Genomic DNA, 26,471 nt, shown 5'->3' with positions numbered 1-26,471 from the left:
CACACCGCACTCACCATTAACGACTTCACCTTATCGTTAAACATTAATTAAGAAGCCCGCTTCACAAAGATACGATGTTGGAAATTGTAGCAAGCAGAGATGTCCCGATCGATCGGGAGCCGATCACGTGATTTTCAAAGTATCGGAATAGGCTGAAAATTGATCGGCCATGCCTTTCTTTTTTAAATATATATATATTTTAATAAATCGTTTTCTAATTGTATTTAACGTTACAGACATAATATGTTACACTCATCCAGTGTCTTTAGTTTGGGCTTAGCGTAGGGTTATCATAAATATCCCGAAAACGGCGGCATTTACTTGACTGGTACACGAGTCACGTTGAAGTATTTAAGTTATTAATACTTGCGCTGCATAGCCCTTTCACTCGATGCCGCACTCAATTGATTGCGACGCTATTTTAGCTATATCAAGAGATGAATAACAGCATTACTTGAGTAGAGTGATTTATGAAAATTTTTGAAATTTTTCACTTTTAACTGAAATCTCTAAATCGATCTCCCTATGACTCGAAGAATCATGGGATATAATGTAGAGAAGCAAAGTGACAATATTCACTGTCTTTACTCCATAACTTATTCCCCAAAGCAGAGATGGTATATCCATTCTTAACATGACTTACAATCATGGTTTTCCCATCATGGTTCCACTTTCCCATCATGCCTTGGGGCATGCTGCAGTATCTGAACTGAAAGCTCAACAAATACACTAGATGGCAGTATTTAGTCACAGTACACAGAGTCCCAAGTCTTTCTATCCGTGGATCCCTCTCACAGAAAGAATGTTAATAATGTAAATGCCATCTTGAGGATTTATTGTCATAATAAACAAATACAGTACTTATGTACTGTATGTTGAATGTATATATTTGTCCAAGTTTTATTCATTTTTTTCTTAATGCATTGCCAAAATGTATATGATCGGGAAAAATTATCGGGAATGATCGGAATTGAATCGGGAGCCAAAAAAAGCAATCGGATCGGGAAATATCGGGACCGGTAGATACTCAAACTATAACGATCGGGATCGGATCGGGAGCAAAAAAACATGATCGGAACAACCCTAGTAGCAAGGTTTTCAACGCTCTTGTCGCGATGTCAGGATATTCCAGAATGACGCCGTCATTTGCGATCTCTCTGTTTATTCACAAACAGGTCTCGAATCCACTCCTTCGCAGTTCGTGGGTCTTCGAGTTGTAGGCTCGTCAGGTGCCCTTTTCACTGTAAAAATATCCTTTTCCCCGTAAAAATATTTCCAAAGACGTCTGTTTTCCTGTTATCTTCGCTCGTGTGGGGGCTAATTATTTCCGGGAACAAATGTGCTGCGCCGCGGCCTAGTAATACGCTATTATCGAGGACAAGCGCACATAGATATGTTATATACACAAACAAGATGTACTGCTAGCAGTCCAATCAATGGACTTCTATGACAACATTGTAATCTATCCCGTAGTATTATATCTAGAGTAGACAGAGATATTGGTGTGTTAAGCAGGGGCACAGGGTTAATTCGGCCAGAATGCGGTCGTTATTAAATTATTTTTTCTTTGCGGCCCGGTCGCAAATGCGCCACGGACCGGTACCGGTCCGCGGCCCGGCAGATGGGGACCCCTGTGTTAGAGTAATGCAAACAGTTAGACGGTGCCTTGTTACCTCAGTCAAAAATGTTATCTCCTGGAAGGAGCTATATGGAGGTATAGTTGTGTCTTCATTATTCGATCAAAAAAAAAAAAATTTAATAGTATCATCAATCAAAATATACATCTTCAATAAAAAAAAAAAAAGTCAAAAAATGTTTGAATGCAAAAATAAATTTGAAACTCAAAAAAATGCATTTGAAAGCTATTTTTTAGTTGAAGTTTTTTTTATTTTTTTTATTTAAGTCAAAAAAAATTTTGGGGGATCGGAGCATTTTTTTAAATGAAAGTAATGTTTTGTGTTTGGGCCACATTTTGGCTTGGACATTTGTGTCTTTATTATTGAATTTAAAAATTAGTTGCTTCTTACAAAAAAATATATGTATTTTCGAAAGAAAAATCACTTCAATCAAAATAAGAAAAATTTCAATCATAGAAAAGAAAAAGTTTTTGAATGCAAAAAAATATTGGGGACTCCAAAATTTGCATTTGAACACTTCATTTTTCATTTAAAAAAAGTTCTGATTTGAGCAATCCCTTTTGTGTTTGGGTCATATTATGGGTAGGACATGTCAATAACCCCCCCCCCCCCCCCCCCCGCCCCACCAAAAAAAATCAATCAAAGAAAAAAATCATTTGAAAAATAAAATTGCCCTCCCCTATTTATTTATTTATTTTAATAATATGCAAAGGAAATGACCGTCTAAAGTGCAAGTCACATGATCTGTTCGAAAAATAATTTTGACCCATTTGAAAAATATCTTTTTTTGTTTTCTTGCTTTACAACATTTCTATACAGTATATGGCGGAAAACACTCAGGTGACTTGAAGTTCCGCTCTGGGACCCCCAATTTGGCCAACTTTCAAAATTGCATGTGGGATACATCATTGGAAAGCTTAAAATCTCAATTTTCTGGGGTAAGAAAAATTTTGAACAGGAGGGCATTTTAAAAAAAAATATATTCTTTAAACAGCGAAACCCTATCTGGAGGCGAGAGCAGAATTAAAGACGCCACGATTTTAAGATATTATTATTTAGAGATATTATCGCGTATCTACCTTGTTTCGATCCAAAAACTCCATGTAGCATGTATCACCAAGTGTCAAGACACAGCTGTGAATGCCCACAGCCGGATTTTTTGGACATTTTATGGGTGAAACATGGTGATATAACATGGGTCGCGATGCAGAAATTGCAGACAACAAGGAGTGGTCGAGATTTTCCTTTTTCATATAGTTACCCTTTTAAACGTTATTTTTCCATTTTTCTTTGTTTGGATCAATTATTTTTCATCTAACATATCGGGAAAAATGTGACAGTAACAAAAAAATATAATTTAGTGATAGTGATGAGGTAGATATCCGTGACTTTTTTACAGACGCCAAATTTTTCATTGTGATGTAATTTGTTTAAAAATTTAAAATTTGCGAGTTTTTTTTTTTTTTTATGTTTTTTTTGTTTGTTTTTTCATTTTTTAAAAATCATTTTTCTTTTTGGAACTAAATATTAAACATCAATTAATAATTCTGAGCTAAAACTGACAGACATTTTGAATAATAACAATAATTACTTACCTTTTTGTGGCTAGGTTGAAACAAAAGCGGTTGCGTGATGTCTGTGAATGGGGGTTTTCAGGGTAAAATGGACCAATTTAAAATAGTTTGCGGGCTTAAAGCGCCATGAATCTGCTATGGCAGCATATACACATATTGTTCTATCAAACACAACAGTTGTTTAGTCTTAAAATACTGCAATTTCTTTTAAAGAGGAGTGCAAGAGCAGAAACTGCTTTTTTAGTCTTGTCTGTGCTGTCCGCCATTTTCATATACCGGTACACATATATAGAGCCTACCCACGTGACGTCACAACTCACGTGGTACCGCCCACTTGTCCGTCAAAACATAGTGTTAACCTGTTACGGCTACGTACATTTCTCCTATTTACGGCGTGTTTTTCTGCTCCCTAACATTAATAATCAAAATGGTGAAGGCGTGTGTAGCTGTTGGTTGCACTAACAGAGAAGATGGAAGGAGAGACTTGAAGTTTTACCGTATTCCGAGGGATCCAAAGAGCAGAGCGAAATGGACGGCTGCAATTCGACGTGAAAACTGGACACCAAAAAAATCACCACAGACTATGTAGTAGTCATTTTATATCCGGCAAGATGCATTTAATATATATTTAGAGTTTTGGCCTGACAACCACAATTAAGATCATTGCTAGGCTAATCGCCGACAACATACGACGTAGTACGACATAGTTTCAAATTCAAGATGTTTGTGACTTCCCTTTCTTCCACCATCGTTATTTTTTGAATAATATTTAGCTGGTACCAAGTGACAGAAACTGACCTCGTCTACGGGGCTGACAAATAACCACAATTAAGATCATTGCTAGGCTAATCGCCGACAACATACACGTATGTATGTAGTGAGAGCTCTATCGCTAAACCATATAAACATTAAAAGCCTTAACTCCATTGACAAACGACATGAAATACATTAGACTTGACAGTGGATGTTAGCAAGAACAAAAGATTTTGAATTGAAAATTTCGTAACTCACCTTCCGAGCACAAGATTCCTGCCGAATTTTCGTGTACGAGGACCTGTTTCACCCAGCAACGTAGCATTTATAAGCCTCCAAGCTCTTAAAGTTTTTCAAACTTTCGAGAGAATAGGCTGATTTTGTGTGGACAAGATAGTTGTAAATATCAGGGTCAGGCAGAGACGGCGAAGGCAGCCGGTCAAAAATCATCGATTTAGGCATCAAATATGGATCTGGCGACTGTATAGAACGAAGCTTTTCCTCATAACGCCTTTTATGCAACAGATCCAGTGAGTTTGCGGCATCAGAAAGCACCGGGTCTTCCATGAAATGCATTTTAAATTCCGCCATCAATTGAAAACAATGCTAATACAGAGTCAAAATGACGGACTAGTGGGCGGAACCATACACCATACCGTACGTGGGTAGGCTCTATAGGAAAGTCAATTACATGCAACGACACTTTTAAGCCACCAGGGGGCAACTGCTTAAGAGCGTCGCCCTTACCCTTTGTGAACATAATAGTTGGCGTTGTCTGGTTCCACTTCAATACACTTGTCGTACATCTTGTCTGCCTTTCTGAAGCGTCCCTCCTTGGTTAAAGCCTGGGAAAGACAACGAAAGAATGTTAAAGTTTAGATGTCACAGTAAGAATGAATACACATTGCTACCTGAGCGTATAGTGCGTAGCCCTCTGCACAAGTGGGAAACCTTTTGATAACGTCCTCGAATCCATCCATGGCTTTCTGAACGTGTGTCTTGGATGGGCAGAGCTCGGTGTATGCTTGTTTGTACTGAAGACCACAATTGTCGCTTTTAACCCAAAATATTCAACAAACGTGATGGATGGTCATGAAAACTCACCAGAGCGAAGGACCTCTGCGCCTGGGTGAGAGCAAAGTCAGGTCTGAGCAGGATGCTTTTGTCAAAGTCTTCTACAGCTTCATCCACCAGGCGCAGGTCCATTTTAAGCTGAGAGTAAATAGAACCGCAGTATGTCACCTTTTGGAGAGATTTCCAGCTGTATGAAAAGCTGCTTGCTTTGGGTGACCAAACGTCCTCTTTTGCTCGGACAAGTCCTCTTTTGATACCCTATTTTAACCGTCCAGCCGGGTTTTATAAATTCATGAAAAAATCTGTTTTTTATGATTTTTCACGGGACCAATTTGAAGAGAATCCCTTTGGCCGCTGGGGGGCAGCACTTGCCTGCGTTGACGTGGCTCCTACGAGTATTAGCGGGAGAAGGAGTAAGTCTTCAACTTGTTTTTTGCTGCCAGTTTACGCCTTGCATCATGGGGGATTACCGCCATCTACTGGGTTGACGGTTTGGCGAGAGATCAGGCAGTTAGAGACCACAATAAGGAGTAGTTCTGTGACGTTCATAGTAGGGCTATCAAACAATTAAAATTCAAACAATCTCTGAAATATGCCAGATTTTTTGTAAATCATTGTTGGAATGGAAAGATAAGACACAAGACGGATATATACATTTAACACCCTGTACATAAGTACTGCATTTGTTTATTCTAACAATAAATCCACAAGATGGCATTAACTTTATTAACATTCTTTCTGTTAAAGGGACCCATGGATAGAAAGATTTGTAGTTCTTAAAAGATAAATGTTAGTACAAGTTACAGTAATGTTATATAAAAACCCTTCTGTTTTTGTTTTAATAAAATTTGTAAAATTTTCAATCAAAAAAATAATCTAGTAGCTCGCCATTGTTGACGTCGCCGAGCGGTGACGTCACAGCCGTTCTTCCATAGTGCCTTTAACTACGCAAGACTGAAATACACCACAAGGTGTCAATGGTGAGTTTTAAATTACTAAGAAAGCAGGCCAATGTGTGTGTTTTGTCCCTTGACTGACGTTGTAGCCGTTTTTTTTTTTTTTTTTTTAGACTGGGTCTATTGTGATTCACATTCATTTGAGTGCTGGCTTCACAACGAACAAGACCTCTGATAGTTTGTATATTGTGAAAAAATATTGCCATCCAGTGTATTTGTTGAGCTAAACGAAATGTTTGAATAGAGTTTGACCAAAGTCCCAGTAAGGTTTATGAGTATTTTGCATAGCTATTTTGATTGGGAATGCCAGTTCTCTTTGCATTTTTGTTTAACTGTGTGAGAATAGGGCCTCATTAATACAGATTGAAGCACTTTTCTTTTTGTGAACATTTTTTTTGAGAGATGGGAATATTATTTTTGTTGTGCTTTCCCTAAATGATACTTATGTTTATTGTGAAGGAGTTGCCCAAGCTTATGCCAATAAACGGCGCCGTCCAATGAATGCCTGTGTCCACTCGCCTTTTGGGTTTTTTTTTTTTGCCTCTTAGCTCTCGCAAAAAACAGCGTCATTGTATTGCGGTTGAGGCAATGCATGAGCAGGTCATTCTGCGCATGCGTTAAATGCGTCAAATATTTTAACGTGATTAATTAAAAACTTTAATTACCGCCTGTTAACTCGATAATTTTGACAGCACTAGTTTATTGTAGGGATGGGAATCTCTGGCATGAAGCCGATTCGATATGTATCTAGATACACAGGTTACGATTCGATTAAAAAACGATACGTTTTTAAGGCCGACCGATTCGATACGGTTTAAGAACGATACGGTTCGATACAGAGTGAAAACAATACGATAGTAAACATTTGTATAATATAATACATATAAAAAAGACCACATTTCTAATAGCAAAATTAAACAACAAAATTTCATACCAATGTTATGTTTTATTTTTTTATGAAAAAAATAAAAATAAGGCTTACTATATGACCGTCATTTTGTTGGATGGGATTTATAATCAAATAAAACTCCAGTGACAGACAACAATAAAGTGCAGTAAATCAATTAGTGTATTTCCTGGTGTTTCAAACACAAGAGGTAAGCAATTTAAGTGCCAACTTTCAACGTAAACATCTTACCAACAAAAAATATTAATTATATACAGCAGCTCTAGAAAAAAAAAGAATTAAACCCGCAATGTTATCATAAATAAATTATGCTTTACCACTGGTATAATTGGGGGAATAAAAACATGGCATTTTAGACAGACAGGTCAATAATCATTACTTTTACCTTATACACAGCAGAGTCTTTCACTTATGCCTGTGCTTACACATTTTTTTTTATTCCTCATCACTGTCCATATCTTTTTTGAAGGGTAGATTTTTTCTTGAGGAAGATCAACTAATCCACATGTTAATGTTTAAGTAGACTGCGTTTCGTGGGAAAAAACTCTCCAAAGGAGCATGCTGCCCTTTCCACCATTGTAGTGGGTTATTTTTCCAGGGTTAAAAACTCACGATCCCTGTACCGCTCCTCACTTCACACTAGCTCTGTCTCATGGGAACAGATCTGGCTGCCTTCCTCACTTCAAAGTCCGACTTTTGTATTTCCTGGGTGCGTTGAAAATCAATCGCTGCACGTCGCTGGCGTCAGTGCTCAAACTGCCCATTGTTTTAGCATGTTGCTTCGTTGCCACTACCGGTTTCGTTTTCGTTTTGGGCTGTGAAGAAAACGCTACGCTGCGTGCGTTACAGTGGTTTTGTTAGCTCTCGCGTTGTGACACGCCCGTGACGATCGGGCAATGACGGCGACTAGTAGCGGTTCTGCCGAAATGCATGGGAAGTAGAGGCAACCATACCATGAGTTGTGCTTGTCCGTATTATAGCTTGCGTGCGGTCTCAATCTAAGCGCGCTGTGTGGTGACTGACACTAGCGCAGCAAGTGAAGTAAAAGCTAAATTATCATTCCATTAAGCAATGCATTGAATTAGGCATTAGAAGCCGATTCTTGTGCTCGCGATAGCCAAATTATAGCTCTACTATCGGTTCGTTGAATATTTAATGGCAAATTACTGTCGAATGGTAACTTTACAATCGATACAGCTGTATCTCTCACCTGTAAAACCGGATATCCGGTCATATCGGTTTATCGTTCTCAAGCTTAGTTTATAGTGCTCCATAAACCCTTTCAAGTTTATCTCTTAATGTCGATCATGTGTCTGGTCTATATTGGCTTATACAGTGGGGAGAACAAGTATTTGATACACTGCCAATGGAGATTTTAAGCTTTCCAATGATGTATCACACATGCAAATCGGACAATTTTGAAAGTTGGCTTAATTGGGGGTCTCAGAGCAGAACTTCAAGTCACCTGAGTGTTTTCCACCATATATATACCGTATTGGCCCGAACATAAAACGGTGTTTTTTTTGCATTGAAATCAGATTGAAGAAGCTGGGTCGTTTTATAATCTCGGTCTAGACGTTATATCCATTCACGATGCTAGATGGCGCCAGATATCAATAAAGCGATGTTCTGTCATGATCTCAGCGGTCTAGACATTTTACCCATTCACGACGCTAGATGGCGCCAGATATCATTGAAGTGATTTTCTGTCATGACATCTCAGATATCTCAAGTTTAACCAGTTGGCATTACTTTATTGCTATGTTTTTCCTTATTCAGATTTGTTTCAAGACTACCATTACAGTTATATTTCACTATGATGGTTAGTGCAGTTATTGCAATTTTGTTGTTTCATAACAATAGATTTGTTTATTTACATTTCAAAAACCCGAAGTCATTCATTTACAAATGTGATTCCACTTAAGTTTACATATTTAAATGTTCAGATATTAAGAGTTGAATGAAGCAAAATAACATGCTTTTTCTCTCAAATATATTGTTATAATAATTTGTTTAGAATGTACCGTTTTATTTTTTCTGTATAAAAAATAATTTAGGGTTCAAAAAGTATTTTTTCAAACTTGAGTCTTGAAAAAGAGGGGGTCGTCTTATAATCAGGGTCATCTTATATTCGGGCCAATACGGTACATGTATTACACTCACCGGCCACTTTATTAGGTACACCATGCTAGCAACGGGCTGGACCCCCTTTTGCCTTCAGAACTGCCTCAATTCTTCGTGGCATAGATTCAACAAGGTGCTGGAAGCATTCCTCAGAGTTTGGTCCATATTGACATCACACAGTTGGTGCAGTTTTGTCGGCTGCACATCCATGATGCGAATCTCCCGTTCCACCACATCCCAAAGATGCTCTATTGGATTGAGATCTGGTGACTGTGGAGGCCATATGAGTACAGTGATCACATTGTCATGTTCAAGAAACTGGTCTGAAATGATTCCAGCTTTATGACATGGCGCATTATCCTGCTGAAAGTAGCCATCAGAAGTTGGGTACATTGTGGTCATAAAGGGATGGACATGGTCAGCAACAATACTCAGGTAGGCTGTGGTGTTCCAATGATGCTCAATTGGTACCAAGGGGCCCAAAGAGTGCCAAGAAAATATTCCACACATCATTACACCTGAACCGTTGATACAAGAAAGGATGGATCCATGCTTTCATGTTGTTGACACCAAATTCTGACCCTACCATCCGAATATCGCAGCAGAAATCGAGACTCATCAGACCAGGCAACGTTTTTCCAATCTTCTATTGTCCAATTTCGATGAGCTTGTGCAAATTGTAGCCTCAGTTTCCTGTTCTTAGCTGAAAGGAGTGGCACCCGGCGTGGTCTTCTGCTGCTGTAGCCCATCTGCCTCAAAGTTCGACGTACTGTGCGTTCAGAGATGCTCTTCTGCCTACCTTGGTTGTAACGGGTGTTGAAGGAGAAACGATATCATCATCGTACACACCATATAATTGTCTGCATTAGTCTAACACATATATAGTCTAACACATACATATGGTACAGGTTGGCACCATCTAACTGTTTGCATTACTCTAACACACGTAATATAATTAATCAGGAAATAGTATCATTTTCATATTTACCGTAGGACTACGCTACTAATATAAAATAAATAGAACACCATAGTTTAATGAGAAGAAATAGAAGAGATACACAATGCCGTCTTATCACAAGAGTGACGCACCAACTCTGGCAATCTGCTCTCCCAGCAAACTCCAAGGACAAAGCGCTTTGTCCTAAAACAAGTACAACCAGCCCGGACAGCAAAGTGATAGCGGGCGTCCCAATCCGCGCACGAACCTAAGCCGCCTCAAACCGGCCAACAAGGGGAAGACCAAAAAGCAACGCCCAGACCCACCTTCAGACACACCTTCGACATGACCCGCGTCAGCAAAGACTTTAAAGGGGATGTAGTGCCCTGGGAAAATTTTGATATTCCATCATTTATCCATAAACGCATGCCTTTTATATTCATATCATGCCACTTCGTGTAATTACACACAAGAAAATGAGAGAAATTTGGCTCGATTGTCAAGCTAAAACGACCGGCGCCCGAGATCTGGCAGATTGTGTGCGTGACGTCACGAGTGACAAGTGAAGAGAGTGCCACCGTCCACTAGAGGGGCAGCGCCTGTCTGCATCAATATAATTCCTTCTAGTGTGGGGAGAATTAGGGGTGTTTTGAGCTGTTTATGCTGATGTATTGTGTTAGTCCTGCACATATTCCAGGTTCCCTCATGAAGAAACACCCCTCGTTGTCAATAAAAAAGAATTCAGAATTGACAGTGAGGGGTGTTTCTTCAACAAGAAAAAGGCTCAGTGCTTTAATACTGAATGGCGGCGATGATGGCAGACAATTTCGTTTCTAGTTTCAGCGACGAATCCGACGTAGAAGGATGTAACGAATGTTCATCTAATGGTGACGAGGAGAGTTACAAAACTTTAATCGGTGTTATAGGTGACCAATTTGAGCCCAAACGAACGCCAATGCAGCGTAATGAAACGGTCATTGAGGGGAGCAATGACACTGATGAAACATCGGCAGCAGATCGTGTGGGAAACACCAATGATTTGTTTAGCATTTCTTTTTGTGAAGCTGATACACCGTGACTGCAAAATAAAGGAATGCATAGAATAATTATCATTTATTGCGCTATCATAGCTTTTCGCTCTGCCAACAGACACACATATGAACGGGATCAGAGGATTTGTTCTATATATTTTACGAACGATAATTTTTACATGTGTCGAGTCCTGTATCCAATGCGTGACATTTTTTTATTTATTATTATTATAAAAGAGTACTCACTCTGGCCATTTCGAGCTTGCCTGCTCCCTCCTTTGCTTAGCTTTAGCCTCATTTAGCAGTCATCGTCTCTCTCTTGATATCTGGGGACATTTAGGCGGCTGTGCCTGTATGGTCGGCACCGCATCTCCTTTGAGCAGCAATCTTTTAGCAAAACCCGATTTCTCTTGTCCATAGTTCGAGAAGCTTTCAGTTGGAAAATGTGCACCACAGAAAAGTGTGCCGGAGGCTGTGTCTAGAAAATTAGCCCTCTTTGCACGGACGAACTTTACCCATTTTCTGTGTAGTCCAGCTTTTTTTTCGCGTTCAGGAACTCATGGATACTATATTCCGATAAATAACTATTTGTACACCACATAGCACAGCAGTTTTGAACCATTGTTGTGATGTTTTGGTCAAACAAACCCCAACGCTACTCTCTCGTCGTTAAAAAAACAATGGCACCTAGCTCCGCCTCGACTTTCAATCACTTGTCGTGACGTCGCCGCCCCATTCGGCTGTTTCCGTAACACTTTCGGTAATGTTTGTCATTTTCGATCTATTTTCGATAATTGCTCATTAATGTGATTGATTTTTTTGTTAACTTTATCAATATTTGTTATCTTGGCGCATAATGGTTCTATTGATGTCTCACACCCCCTTTGCCGCAACATCCCCTTTAAAAAGACTGGACACTGAGATAAGACAGATTTCTTCAGCTCGGAAACATGTAGCCTTGTTTTGGATCCAGAATTGTCCCTCTGTCGTCTGTTTTTGCCTTGTTTTTACCTTTGTCGACGAATAAATTGTCAAAATAAATTGTCAACCTGTTTTCGAATTTAAACAGTGTTTATTTGAGTCACTGTTGCCTTTCTATCAGCTCGAACCAGTCTGGCTATTCTCCTCTGACCTCTGGCATCAACAAGGCATTTCCGCCCACAGAACTGCCGCTCACAGGATATTTTTTCTTTTTCGGACCATTCTCAGTAAACCCTAGAGATGGTTGTGCGTGAAAATCCCAGTAGATCAGCAGTTTCTGAAATACTCAGACCAGCCCTTCTGGCGCCAACAACCATGCCACGTTCAAAGTCACTCAAATCACCGTTCTTCCCTATACTGGTGCTTGGTTTGAACTGCAGGAGATTGTCTTAAACCATGTCTACATGCCTAAATGCACTGCACTGCACTGAGTTGCTGCCATGTGATGGGCTGATTAGAAATTAAGTGTTAACGAGCAGTTGGACAGGTGTACCTAATAAAGTGGCCGGTGAGTGTATTTTTTTTTATTTTTTTATTTATGAGTTAAAACAGGTGCCATTAATACAGGAAACGAGTGGAGCCTCGTTAGAAGAAGTTAGACCTATTTGACAGCCAGAAATCTTGCTTGTTTGTAGGTGACCGAATACTTATTTTCCACTCCAATTAGGAAATAAATTCTTTAAAAATCCAACAATGTGACATTGTTTTTTTTTTCCACATTCTGTCTCTCATGGTTGAGGTTTACCCATGTTGACAATTACAGGCCTCTCTAACCTTTTCAAATAGGAGAACTTGCACAATTAGTGGTTGACTAAATACTTATTTGCCCCACTGTATATAATATATACTATGTGGCAATACAGTTGTGGTCAAAAGTTTACATACACTTGTGAAGAACATAATGTCATGGCTCTCTTGAGTTTCCAGTTATTTCTACAACTCTGATTTTTCCCTGATAGAGTGATTGGAACAGATATTTCTTTGTCACAAAAAACGTTTGGTTCTTTTATGACTTTATTATGGGTGAACAGAAAAAAGTGATCGAATCTGCTGGGTCAAAAATATACATACAGCAGCGCTAATATTTGGTAACATGTCCCTTGGCCATTTTCACTTCAATTAGGCGCTTTTGGTAGCCATCCACAAGCTTCTGGTTGAATCTTTGACCACTCCTCTTGACAGAATTGGTGCAGTTCACTTAAATTTGATGGCTTTCTGACATGGACTTGTTTCTTCAGCATTGTCCACAAGTTCTCAATGGGATTTTGGGAAGGCCATTCGAAAACCTTCATTCTAGCCTGATTTAGCCATTCCATTACCACTTTTGATGTGTGTTTGGGGTCAGTGTCCTGTTGGAACACCCAACTGCGCCCAAGACCCAATCTTCGGGCTGATGACGTTAGGTTATCTTGAAGAATTTGAAAGTAATCCTCCTTCTTCATTAGCCCATTTACTCTCTGTAAAGCACCAGTTCCATTGGAAGCAAAACAGCCCCACAGCATAATACTACCACCACCGTGCTTGACGGTAGGCATGGTGTACTTGGGGTTAAAGGCCTCACCTTTTCTCCTCCAAACATATTGCTGGGCATTGTGGCCAAACAGCTCGATTTTTGTTTCGTCTGACCACAGAACTTTCCTCCAGAAGGTCTTATCTTTGTTTATGTGATCAGCAGCAAACTTCAGTCGAGCCTTAAGGTGCGGCTTTTAGAGCAAGGGCTTCCTTCTTGCACGGCAGCCTCTCAGTCCATGGAGATGCAAAACACGCTTGACTGTGGACATTGACACCTGTGTTCCAGCAGCTTCTAATTCTTGGCAGATCTGCTTTTTGTCGATTCTCGGTTGAATCTTCACCCTCCTGACCAATTTTCTCTCAGCAGCATGTGACAGCTCACGTTTTCTTCCTGATCGTGGGAGTGACAAAACAGTGCCATGCACTTTATACTTACAAACAACTGTTTGCACTGTTGCTCTTGGGACCTGCAGCTGCTTTGCAATGGCTCCAAGTGACTTTCCTGACTTGTTCAAGTCAATGATTCTTTTTTTCACATCCATGTATGTATATTTTTGACCCAGCAGATTTGATCACTTTTTCTGTTAACCCATAATAAAGTCATAAAAGAACCAAACTTCATGAATGTTTTTTGTGAGAAGTAGTATCTGTTCCAATCACTCTATCGGAGAAAAATCAGAGTTGTAGAAATAACTGGAAACTCAAGAGAGCCATGACATTATGTTCTTCACAAGTGTGTGTAAACCTTTGACCACAACTGTATATACTAAGGCGGAAAAGACTCAGGTGACTTGAAGTTTCTCTCCAAGACCCCCAATTTGGCCAAATTTCAAAATTGTCCGATATGCATGTGTGATGCATCATTGGAAAGGAAGAAAAACTTTGGACAGGAGGGCTTTTTTTTTTTTTTAAAACAGCAAAACCCTATCTGAACGTGAGAGCACGCCAGAGCAGAATTACAGACCCTATGACTTTAATGCGATATAATCGTGTACTTACCTTGTTTCGATCCAAAAACTCCATGTCGCATACATCACTAAGTGTCAAGACACAGCTGTGAATGGCCACAGCTGGATCTTATGGGTGAAACACGGTAATATAACAAGGGTCTTGATGCAGAAATCGCAGACATCGAGATTTTCATTTTCATATATTTACCCTTTTAAACCTTTTTTTCCCCCTCAATTGTTCTTTATTTGTATCGATTATTTATCATCTAACATATCGGGGAAAATGCGAAACAAAAACAAAAAATACAATTTAGCGAAAGTTATGATGTCGATATCCCTGACTTTTATACAGACGTCATTTTTTTCACTGTGTTGTAATTTCTTTAAAGGTTTAAAATATGCGAGTAAATAAAATATTAGACATGAATGAATGATTCAAAGCTAAAAATGACAGACATTTTGAATAATATACTTTCCTTGTTGTCATGGCTGGGTTGAAACAAAAACGGTTGCGCGACGTCTAAACGGGGGTTTCCAGGGTAAAACGGGCAAATTAAAAATAGTTCGCGCCATGAATCTGCTATGGCAGCATATAGACATATTGCTCTATCAAACAACAGTTGTTTTGGCTTAAAATACAGCAGTTTCTTTTAAAGAGGAGTGCAAGAGCAGAAACTGCTTTTTTTCAGCCTTGTCTGTGTTTTCTGCCATATACAGTATTTTTTATGGCACACTTTAAATACAATAAAGCGATATAGGCATCTTTGAGTGATCTTCGAGTAAAATTCAAGTATTTCAAGGCCGGGCCGAGTGTCCTCTTTTTTGGAAATCAAAATATGGACACCCTATGGTAACTCCTACCTGCCCGCTGTGATGGTACACATCGGGATTGCATGCGTCGATCTTTGCTGCGATGTTGAAGTGCTTTTTGGCAGCCAAGTGTCGGATATCCTGTCTGTACAGGATCCCACGCTTGATGAGAGCGTTGGCACGCAGCTGCGGGCAACCATGGACAAGAAAATTAATCAGCAGGTGTATGAGGAAGCATTTCAAATAGGATTTGACCCAGTGCTTTATAAGGCTGGCAGGCCACCATGCTTAGATGTTGGGGCTTTGGGCAGAGGCGTAGCAAGGGTCCCCGGGGGCCCCAGGCAACATGGGGCCCTTTGAGCATGTGCAAGTAAGGGGGACAGTTGGACTTGGAGCTAGGGTTGTTCCGATCATGTTTTTTTGCTCCCGATCCGATCCCGATCGTTTTAGTTTGGGTATCTGACGATCCCGATATTTCCCGATCCGATTGCTTTTTTTGGCTCCCGATTCAATTCCAATCATTCCCGATAATTTTTCCCGATCATATACATTTTGGCAATGCATTAAGAAAAAAATGAATAAAACTCGGACGAATATATACATTCAACATACAGTACATAAGTACTGTATTTGTTTATTATGGCAATAAATCCTCAAGATGGCATTTACATTATTATCATTCTTTCTGTGAGAGGGCTCCACGGATAGAAAGACTTGGGACTTTGTGTATTGTGACTAAATACTGACATCTAGTGTATTTGTTGAGCTTTCAGTAAATTATACTGCAGCATGCCCCAAGGCATGATGGGAAAGTGGAACCATGATGGGAAGTAAAACCATGACTGTGAGTCGTGCTGACAATGCATATATCATCTCTGCGTTGAGAAAAAAATTAAGGTGTTTAGTAGGGCTGTCAAACGATTAAAATTTTGAAACGAGTTAATTACAACTTAAAAATTAATTAATCGTATTTAGTCGCAACTAATCGCAATCCAAACCATCTATAAAATATGCCATATTTTTCTGTAAATTATATATATTCTGTAAAATAAATTGTTGGAATGGAAAAATAAGACACAAGAACGATATATAAAGTGGGGAGAACAAGTATTTGATACACTTAATCCATTGGCAGCATATCAAATACTTGTTCTCCCCACTGTACATTCAACATACGGTACATAAGGACTGTAGTGGGCATTTCACTCTACTGTCATTTAAATCTGTCTATGCTGTCCTCACTCCGAAGCGTCTACTTTTTCCAAAGCTAGACAGCTAGTGAACGACGCCTTAATAATCAGACTTCTTCCTTTTTCATCTGATTTATTAATAAAATAGCCTCAAACCATTGTCCTCTTTAGACCGTCATAAAACTACAAAAAAAAAAAAAAAGTACACAAGCATTGCATTAGCAACAACGTTAGCTTAGCACGCTATCCAGGTTCACTAAACATAAACAAAAAACATCTCATACAAAAAACAGAACATTTCGGTTACTAACATAATATGTACATTCTTTACAACAACCATACTTACAGTCAAATCTTGTCCAAGGATCATATAAGCACAACATTACAACGTAGGCTTCAGCCCGAGACGTCGTGCAGCCATATGAACTGGCAAGAAAAAAATATACCATGTCGCAAAGCGACCACAAGAGTTCGCTGTTGTGCTGCAGCACAAAAAGCCTTGCTGTAAAACTTACCAAAAGGCAGAATACTGTCTGAGCGGGACATGTGCGTTAATTGCGTCAAATATTTTAACGTGATTAATCTAAAAAATTAATTACCGCGCGTTAACGCGATAATTTTGACAGCCCTAGTGTTTAGACAAAATCTATTACCACATTGCTTCCCATGACAATCCTACTTAGAGGGAGAGGATTTGTAAGGTTATAGTCAAATGAAGGACGGTATGAAAGGCTGCCAAAATTCACTCTACTCATTTAGCACTGCCTTTGGCTCTCTATGTAGGTAAAACGGCGTCACAACAGATTGAGTATGACAATGAGTGAAAGGGGCATGCAACTCAAATATTAATAGCTTTTAAATATTGAAACATGACACATTTATCAATTCATTACTTACCACCGCCATCAGGATATTTATGATAACCCTACGTTAAGCCTTATCTAAAGACTCTGTATGAGTGTAGCATATTTTGTCTGTAACTTTAAATACAATTAGAAAACGATCTAATTAAAATATATATATATATATATTAAAAAAAGGCATGGCCGATATTTTTTTGCCGATTCCGATACTTTGAAAATGACGTGATCGGACCCGATCGATCTGGAGCAATAGCATATTTAATAAAAGTCTAATAACGCCTCGCTCTCATAGAGCGCTTTTTAGGACACTCAAAGTGCCCCCCCCCCCAATTGCATTATTCATTCACTCCACACTCAGTGGATGTAAGCGTTCTATTGTAACCACAGCTGCCCTGAGGGAGACTGACACTTTCTGAAAAAATTCCCAGATGAAAATGTATATATAAAGTTTTTCTTTTTTTCGATTCCCAGACGGATAACTTCTCTTGATTTTGCCAATTAAAAAAAGGCCCGATCGCCGCCCACTCTCACTCTGAGTCACATGACACACATACAGTGCTGCTCGAAAGTTTGTGAACCCCACAGCGATGGTCAGATTTTTTGTAAAAAAAACTAAAATAACCTTATTAAATGTTAAGTTATACCCAAATCCACAATACTGACATTCCAAATAATGGACTGAAACAAAAGAAATAGTTATATTGTCATTCTTTATTTAACAAAAGTGGTTGATTTAAGAAAAACTCAGATATCATGTGTGCAAAAGTATGTGAACCCCTTCAGTTAATAGGATATTGCGCCTCCTTTTGCAGAGATTACCTCAACCAAACGGTTTCTGTAGTGACTAATCAGCCTCTCACATCTACTTTGGGGGATTTTTGCCCATTCTTCCTTGCAGAACGCAGTCAGTTGAGAGAGGTTTGATGGGCGTCTGGCATGAACTGCTCGCTTCAGGTCCCGCCACAGCATTTCAATGGAATTTAGGTGAGGACTTTGATTGGGCCAGTCCAGAACACGAATCTTCTTCTTTTTCAGCCATTCCTTGGTTGTATTGCTGGAATGCTTTGGATCATTATCATGTTGCATGATCCACCTTCTGCCAAGCTTTAACTTCAAAACAGATGGCGTCAGGTTATGTTCTAGGATTTGACAATATCCCTCAGAATTCATGATTCCCTGGACTATGTGGAGTTGTCCAGGTCCTGAGGATGAAAAGCAAGCCCAGATCTTGACATTCCCACCTCCATGCTTCACTGTTGGGAGAAGGTTCTTTTGGTGGTATGCAGTGTTGACTTTTCGCCAGACATGGCGGTTTTGGTTGTGACCAAACAGTTCAATTTTGGACAATTTTGGAAAAAAACAAAAAAAAACTACTGAATTGATTAAGCTATACCTGTTATTTCATATAAAAAATAACAGTTCTGATTAAATTAGGAAATCAGGTTGAAATAATAGAAAATTCCAAAATGTTGAGGGGGTTCACAAACTTTTGAGCAGCACTGTACGTACATATTTGCGCAGTAAAATGAACACGAAGGTGGTAGTGGTTGAGTGCGCGCTGCGTGAGGTCATCTTGGCCATAACAGTGGCGAAAACTAAGCACTTTACACTCATATGGATGTACAACATCATTTTAAGATGCTAAACTAACACCTTCCCTCTTAAAGCAAATGTGCAATGCGAGTATAATATAAAGAACGCTCTCCTCTACGCAGCGAGAATGAGTGGGATCAACCAGCCGACGTAACAGGAAAAACACAAAACGGTTGCGCTGATAACGGCTCTAACTTATCATAAGAACTTTATGGCATGAAGAGGAAATACTTACATTCGTTCATGGATGCACAGATTAATCCTCTACCAGGTGGGGTGGCCGTCCTCTGCTCGTAATGCGCACCTTACGCCTATTCTCGTTCTCAGAATATGCAGCGCTTGTGACGTAGTACAATAACAGGACTAGTTGCTATGGGAACGTACGCAGTGGCATACCGCATACCCATGGAACCTTGCTAAAAGGAGCATTAAAATTGCTAATAAAATCGTTTAGGATTATTTTAGATGCATATATGTTATATTTTTCTTATTTAGTATTCAACGAGGAATACGATAGACCCATTAATAGACTTTCTCGGAAAAATCACCATTTCTTTAAGTAGTCACATGAATAATGAGGTGGCCTGTGAAAACCAACATATAATACAATCGCAAGGACTTTTCTTTATGTTTTTAATGAATCACTCCTAGCATGTACATGCAGTGCTAAACTATTTGGGCTTGCTTAATCCTTGAACACTGAACGAGTCGTCAGCGACGCATTTACGCATATCGTCCGTGAAGCTTTGTTACGCTGTAAATACAATACTCACGTGCCGCTGGTTGGTCTCGTTTGAAAGTGCGGAAGTTGATGTCCAAACCAGTTTTTATTTGAAGTCAATCGGCCAAGAAAAACGGGAGATAATGTCATTTGAGTTTTATACTTTTATTGTACTCATAAATATGCATTAAAATGCTGCATGGACCATGTATCCATCTCCAACATTTCTTGTCCTTTTTCAAAACCGAAAGCAGCACAAAAGACTACTTATCCCAAGAGTCGTGATGTCAAGAAGGACGAACCGAATGTGATCATTTTTAATAAATTTTCGAGCGAGGCGCCAACTATTGAAAGGGAGGCATGCGAAGCAAGCAACGGCGGGTTGCGAGCGACTTTGAAATGTGCAGAATGAATCTAAAACTACATTTAGCACGAGCTAATGCATTATTTCATTAACTCAAGGAAGAAGATGAGCCGTATTTGTCGTTGTTTTCTTTGGATGAGTCGGCGTCTCGGTGAGTAGAAGTGACAGCAGTGCGCAAACGGCGAAAGAGTAGGCTGTGTGAGGTGTGTGACGCAGCTCCGTGACCTGTTCAAGAAGCTTTATTGAGTGCGCAAAAAAAAAAAAAAAAAAAAATTTATTGGGTGGCATGCCTGAAAAATTTGGATTGAACTACTTGTCAATATTTTTGAAAAACCTTTTTTCAATGTTATATATTTTTTTTCTTCACTATAATCTTCAATTTTAATGTAGATGTGTGTTCGAGAAGCTTGATTGCATATATACTTTTGATGAGGTGATGGGTACAACACCTAACTTCACAAAGAGATGTCTTCCAAACCCTTTTTGTGTTAAATGATATATATACATTTTTTTCTCACTATTTTGCACAATACATAACCTGTTTTGACCATAGTATGTGTAAAGGCCAAAAACGCCTATTACCATACCTGCTGTTTGTGTTGAATTGTCAAACATAAAACAATTCAATCTTATGTTTTTCTATTGAATGTTTATCCTAACAAGTTGAATAAATATTATCAAACTTCAAAACGTTTGGTCGAGCACGTTTGGTTGTCAATGGGACGTCAACATTACAAATGTTGAAAAAAGATTTTGGGATTTTTTTTGTCTTTTTGGGTCCAAAATGTGGATTATAATTGGTCAGTGAAGAAAACAACAGTTTAGACATGAAGTTCAAGGTGTCTTGAAAAAAGACACAAATTTGGCCATTGTAAACAATTGTTTCTTTGAAATATAAAGGCAACATCAAATTCATGCAAATTCGGCCAAAATAGGCTTAGGTGTTAAAGGGTTAAACATGTATGCTCATTGGAACTGATAAGAGAATTGTTAGTTATCTGCCAAATGATTCCATAGCATTGAATCACTCCCAATACTTGTCGCTACGACAGTGTGGTGAAGCTGAGTGTGCTAAATCTTTGTGTGCCAAATCTGTTGATCCTCTGGGGGCCTCTCCTGACTGGGGGCCCTAGGCAATTGCCTGCGTATGCCTAATGGGACGCTACGCCTCTGGCTTTGGGTAGATTTAGTGTCTCTGCCTACTAGGAGAAGTGTGCTACTATATAACAACACTCTTGAATAAAGTGTAGCAGTCCGCGTTTATCATGGATTGCCATTATCGTGCTAGCATTGCCACGGCATCATTTGTGAGAAGGCGAGCTAATCACCAGTAAAGGCTGACAAGATGTTTTATGATAATACAGAAGAAAATTTTGAGGCCAAGCATTTTTTTGTTATGAATAAACAGCCACATTTTGCTTTGACGAAGTTGCTATGCTAGCGAGTTGCTTGCTGTGTTCGTGAGGCACTATCGGGATTTTATTGCTAAAGAAGACTAATGATTTCTACCACGACAGAAGAACAAGTTAAAGCTAGCCATGAGTAGTTTGAGAGATTTAAAAAGAAAGGACATCCACATTATGTTACAACGAAGCTGCCATGGTAGCGCTAGCACTTACAGCCTTTAACTCCGAGTTAGTATGGAGATTTTAAAGTGCCTACAACAGGAGTAATTTTAAATAGCATTATTATGTGAATTAGAATCATTTTGAGACGATTCGACTGTATACAACAACTTGGCAAAGCGCAAATGACGAGGAATTAAGTCTTTTAATCCGCCGTTTAGCCACGCCTACCATTAAAGGGCTCTAGCTTCCACAACAAGAGAATGACGTCGGCGGGGTCATGGTTTCATCTGATTTAGAATTCAGCCCATAGAAGAGGAATTATTCAGTAAGAGGAAAATGCGACGAAGAGAGTCGCGAAACGTCATTGTTTCTGTCTCTCTACCTCAATATTTATACAGGATATTCTTTTTATCCAAGTATTTTTTCCCCAATGGCTAAATAAATGGTATGGACATGACAAATAACAGTCTTGTGCTAAACGGAATATGAAATATTAAAAATGCATTTATTCAGTACGACATGGCAAAATTATTCATGGTCAAAACTGTCGACTTCACCTTTACTGTTGCACCTCCCGAACGATATTTTATGCCACCGGAAGTAGTCCGGCTTTTGTCATTTCCCTGCCCCGACTTAGGACAGCGTATACAAACCAGGAGGCGTGACAGCTAGCCGACATGCTAACACGAACCGAGTGATGTTTCAAAGTCTATTCTCGGCTTTCGAAGCAAAAAAAATCACTCAAAACTACCCGGCATCATATTACACGGCGGCGGAGTTGTCGATTGTCTTCGCCGATCGGCAACCTGCCCGGCAGCGAGCAAGTTAAAGCTTGTCCCCTGCTGCGGGCAGGAGAGCATGTTTGCCGGGGAAGCAGCTGGACAATTTCTGCCGGACAAACCGGCCGATGTCGGAGGAGTGCGTCGCTGCAATATTGTCAACACGAATATGGCGTAAAATAATGCTTAACTACACGGTGAAGACGTAAACAGTGAGAGAGCAGTTGTTGTGCAGCTAACATGGCAGGATGTTTGTGAGGAGAACTTTCTACATGTCCATCCATGATCAAACGTAAGTAATTAGTTTATTTAAAGAAAGTTTGTAGTGTTTACTTTGTAATCGCTGTATTCATACAAAGTTTCTGATCGGGTGGAAATTTTGACAAAACACAGGGCGCACGAAGAGGGCAATAAGCCGAGTGTAGCGCTCTCCCGGCGGGGGGAGGTGCGACAAGCCACCAGTCGTCGGCCGAGTGCCATTCTCGGTTGACAAGGAGCATGTCAGCCACAAAATGCAAGCCACCTCCGTATTAAAACGTGTGCCATGATCCCAGTATTTGACATAATACAAAACACGATGTTTACTCACTTCTTCGTAAGTCCAATGGTCCCACAGTTGTCGCACATTTGTTTTGGCTGATCTCGGGGTGTATGGGAACTTTCTGAAACCCAAAAAGGCTCACACACCTCTCCCTGGTGTAGTTACAAAAGCCTGCAGCCATTTGGCTGGCGTGATGCGAAAAATAAAAAAAACTGCAAAATCAGCTGAATCCACAGTCCATCTGCATGCTGTAAAGCAATGCTGTATTGTGAGATGCTGACCCGAGTGACGTCACATTCGCATTCGTCCTAAACCCGAGACTGGAGCCGGAAGTAACTCATTTTCATGGCGCGGGATTCAAAAATTGAACATATTCGATCGCTTTCACACACATCCTAGCAGTCCATTTCATTCATAATCATAAAACACCACGTGAAGTATGAAATAAACATGCTTTTTGGTGTCATACGCACTTTCAGACAACTGATGGCTATAATCAAATGAGTTAAGGTAAAGTTTGTCTTCTTCATATTTGTAGCAACCGTTTTTTTTGTTGTTGTTTTTTTTAAAAGTGCTTTTGTAGCAGATTGGACTATTGCAACGGTATACTTATCGGTCTTGATAAAAGAAATTTAAAAAATCAGTCAGGAAGCTGCAGCTAGTATAGAATGCTCACAAATACAAGGAAAATGGACCACATTACACCGGTTTTGAAATCGTTACACTCTAAGGTCGTCTGGAACCGGTCTCCTGCATGTTCCAAGAACAAGAACCAAGCAGAGTGAGAAAGCATTTAGTTATTATGCTTCTTACCTCTGGAAAAAGTTACCTGAAGGTCTGAAGTATGCTCAAACTGTTAGCTCCTTTAAATCAGGGCTAAAAATGCTTTGTTTAGCACTGCATATCCATAACTGTCTACATATTTCCATCTACTTGCTTTCTATTCCTCTTGTGCTTATCTCCATTACTGATTTAAATTATTAGTACCGTATTCTTCGGACTATAAGTTTTTTTGTTTTTTTTCATATTTTGGCTGGGGGTGCAACTTATACTCAGGAGCGACTTATGTGTGAAATTATTAACACATTATGATATCATTTCACATGTCACATGTAAGTTTTTTATGCTATAGTTATCTGAATAACTCTTAATAGCTATGGCCGCGTTCGCGTTCTGCCTTTGGCAATGTGTGTTCAATTTTATTATTGACTATTTTATATTGAAATGCATGTTTTTAGTTTGTGGCACTTTCACGCCCACGTGGGGGCGCACTCGCACTTGTTCACGTGAAGAAGAGCGCTCACACGCCAGAAGAAGACTGACAGCTACGTAGCTTTGAGTGAGTGGGCGAGTTAGCGAGAGAGAAACACTGCTGCGAACCTACGTTCATCATTTATGCTTTTAAAATATCTCTACAGAGGCAACGCCTGTGTGTATCATCTTTTCTGTTGTTGTTGTTGTGTTTTCCACCCGCACACTTAGAGCCAGTGGTGTGGTTGTTTGAACGATGTGCTAGTGCTAGCGAACGCATGCTAACGGTTGCTGTAAGAGCACCTAATTATCATTTATTTACGTTGACGCAAACCTATTTGGTATCGAGCACCACATTGATTCAGCAAATTATACGGACGTCCAGCATCGTCATTTGGGAGTTCGCTGTATAGCCAGGACCGAGCCGTAGCTTCCTGGTGAGGACAGTATATTCGCATTTCGTTGTTTATGCACTGTACACTGTTCATTTATTCAGCATGTTGTTCTCTATTGTATTTTTATACTAAATTGCCTTTCAAGATGACATATCTGTTCTTTGTGTTGGATTTTATCGAGTAAATTTCCTACAAAAATGCGACTTGTACTCCGGGTCGAATTATACATTTTTTTCCTCTTCATTGGGCATTTTATGGCTGGTGCGACTTATACACAGGTGTGACTCGTAGTCCGAAAAATAGTAGTAGTTTTTGTTTTATTTTTATTCTATTTGTGATTAAATGCGATTTTTATGTATAATTTTTATAATTTTAATTGTCTTTGTTTTTACATTCTATTGATTTAAAGTGCATACGACACGAGAAAAAAAGTCTTAAATAGGATTATTATGTTAATTTGAATCGTATTTTGAGACGATTTGACTATATACAACAATTTGGCAAAGCGCAGATGACAAGAAATTAGTCTTTTAATCTGCCGGTTAGCCACGCCTACCATTATAGGGCTCTAACGTCCACAACAGGTGGATGACGTCAGCGGGAGAAAGGGCTCATGGGTTTTACTATTAAGCCCATTGAGGGGCAATTATTCAGAACGAGGAAAACGCGACGAAGAGCCGCAAAATGTCATTGCTTCAGTCACTCTACTTCAATATTTTTACAGGATATTCTTTTTATCCAATTATTTTTCCCCAATAGCTAAATAAATGGCTTGAGAAGGACCAGTCAGCCCGTTGAGGGGGAATTATTCACAATGAGGAAAACTCGACGAAGAGAGCTGCAAAATGTCATTGTTTCTGTCTCTTTACTTCAATATTTTTACAGGATATTCTTTTTATCCAAGTATTTTTCCCCAATTGCTAAATAAATGGCATGGTCATGACAAATAACAGTCTTGTGCTAAATGGAATATGAAATAATAAAAATGCACTTATTCAGGACGACACGGCAAAATTACTCCATAATGGTCAAAACTGTCGACTTCATCTTTACTGTCGCACCTCCCGAACGATATTTTATGACACCTAAATCGTGCTTCTGTCATTTCCCTTCCCCGGCTTCGGAGAATGTAAACAATGGCAGGCGTGACAGCTAGCCGACATGCTAACCCGAACCGAGTGATGTTTCAAAGTCTTCAAAGTGGAAAATCACACATAACTAGCCCGGAACATTTGACATGACGACTGGCATGTCGATTGTCAACGCTGATCGGCCAACCGCCCGGCGGAGAGCAATTTAAAGCTCGTTCCCCGGAGGAGGGCGGCTGCAGTTGTTGTGCGGCTAACGTGCAGCTAATGTGCATGAGGAGAGCTTTTTACATGCCTAGCAATGATCAAACATAAGTAGTCCTTTATTTAAAGAAAGTTTGTAGTGTTTACTTTGTATTCGCGGCTATTTTTAACACAAAGTTGCAATTTCTGATCGGTCAGAAAATTTGACAGAACACCGGGCACATAAAGAGGGCAGTAATCCGAGTAGCCTATAGCCTAACCGATAAAATGCAAGCCACCTACATATTAAAATGATCCCAGTATTTGACATAATACAGAAAACGATCTTTACTCACTTCCTTGTAAGTCCCATGGTCCAACAGTAGTAGGGCTTGTTTTGGCCAATATCCACCGATGAATGGGAACCTTTTGAAACCCCAAAAAGGCGCACACGTTTCTCCCTCGTACACCAAGAGTTTTCTGCAGCCGTTTGGCTGGCGTGATGCGAAAAATAAACGTATTAATCCGCAAAATCAGCCGAATCCTTAGTCCTTCTCATACAACAGTACGGCTGTATAGTGAAGAGGACTCCTTCTACCGTACACGTCACAGCGCCCTCTTTCTCAACTTGAGACTGTTGCCGGAAGTCACTCATTTTCGTGGCGCGGGGTTCAAAAAACTAAATAAAT

At 39.6% G+C, this 26,471-nt stretch overlaps 1 protein-coding gene across 5 annotated transcripts in view; it reads right to left on the bottom strand.

Moving 5' to 3' along the window:
- The window catches only part of LOC130912987 (mitochondrial import receptor subunit TOM70-like), a 112,114-nt gene that overhangs the window by 36,041 nt on the left and 49,602 nt on the right, over positions 1-26,471 (bottom strand). For all 5 annotated transcript variants that reach the window (XM_057831209.1, XM_057831206.1, XM_057831208.1 and 2 more), the window contains 4 exons: positions 15,298-15,432; positions 5,069-5,176; positions 4,876-4,998; positions 4,712-4,809 (listed from right to left, as the gene is read on the bottom strand). In XM_057831209.1, coding sequence (XP_057687192.1) covers positions 4,712-4,809; positions 4,876-4,998; positions 5,069-5,176; positions 15,298-15,432 — 464 coding nt within the window. The remainder of the gene's footprint in view (positions 1-4,711; positions 4,810-4,875; positions 4,999-5,068; positions 5,177-15,297; positions 15,433-26,471) is intronic.

This window comes from Corythoichthys intestinalis, chromosome 3 (genome assembly GCF_030265065.1).
Source record: "Corythoichthys intestinalis isolate RoL2023-P3 chromosome 3, ASM3026506v1, whole genome shotgun sequence".
NCBI classification, from domain to species: domain Eukaryota; kingdom Metazoa; phylum Chordata; class Actinopteri; order Syngnathiformes; family Syngnathidae; genus Corythoichthys; species Corythoichthys intestinalis.
Note: the sequence above shows the minus strand (reverse complement) of the source record. Positions and strands in the feature narration are given on the sequence as shown.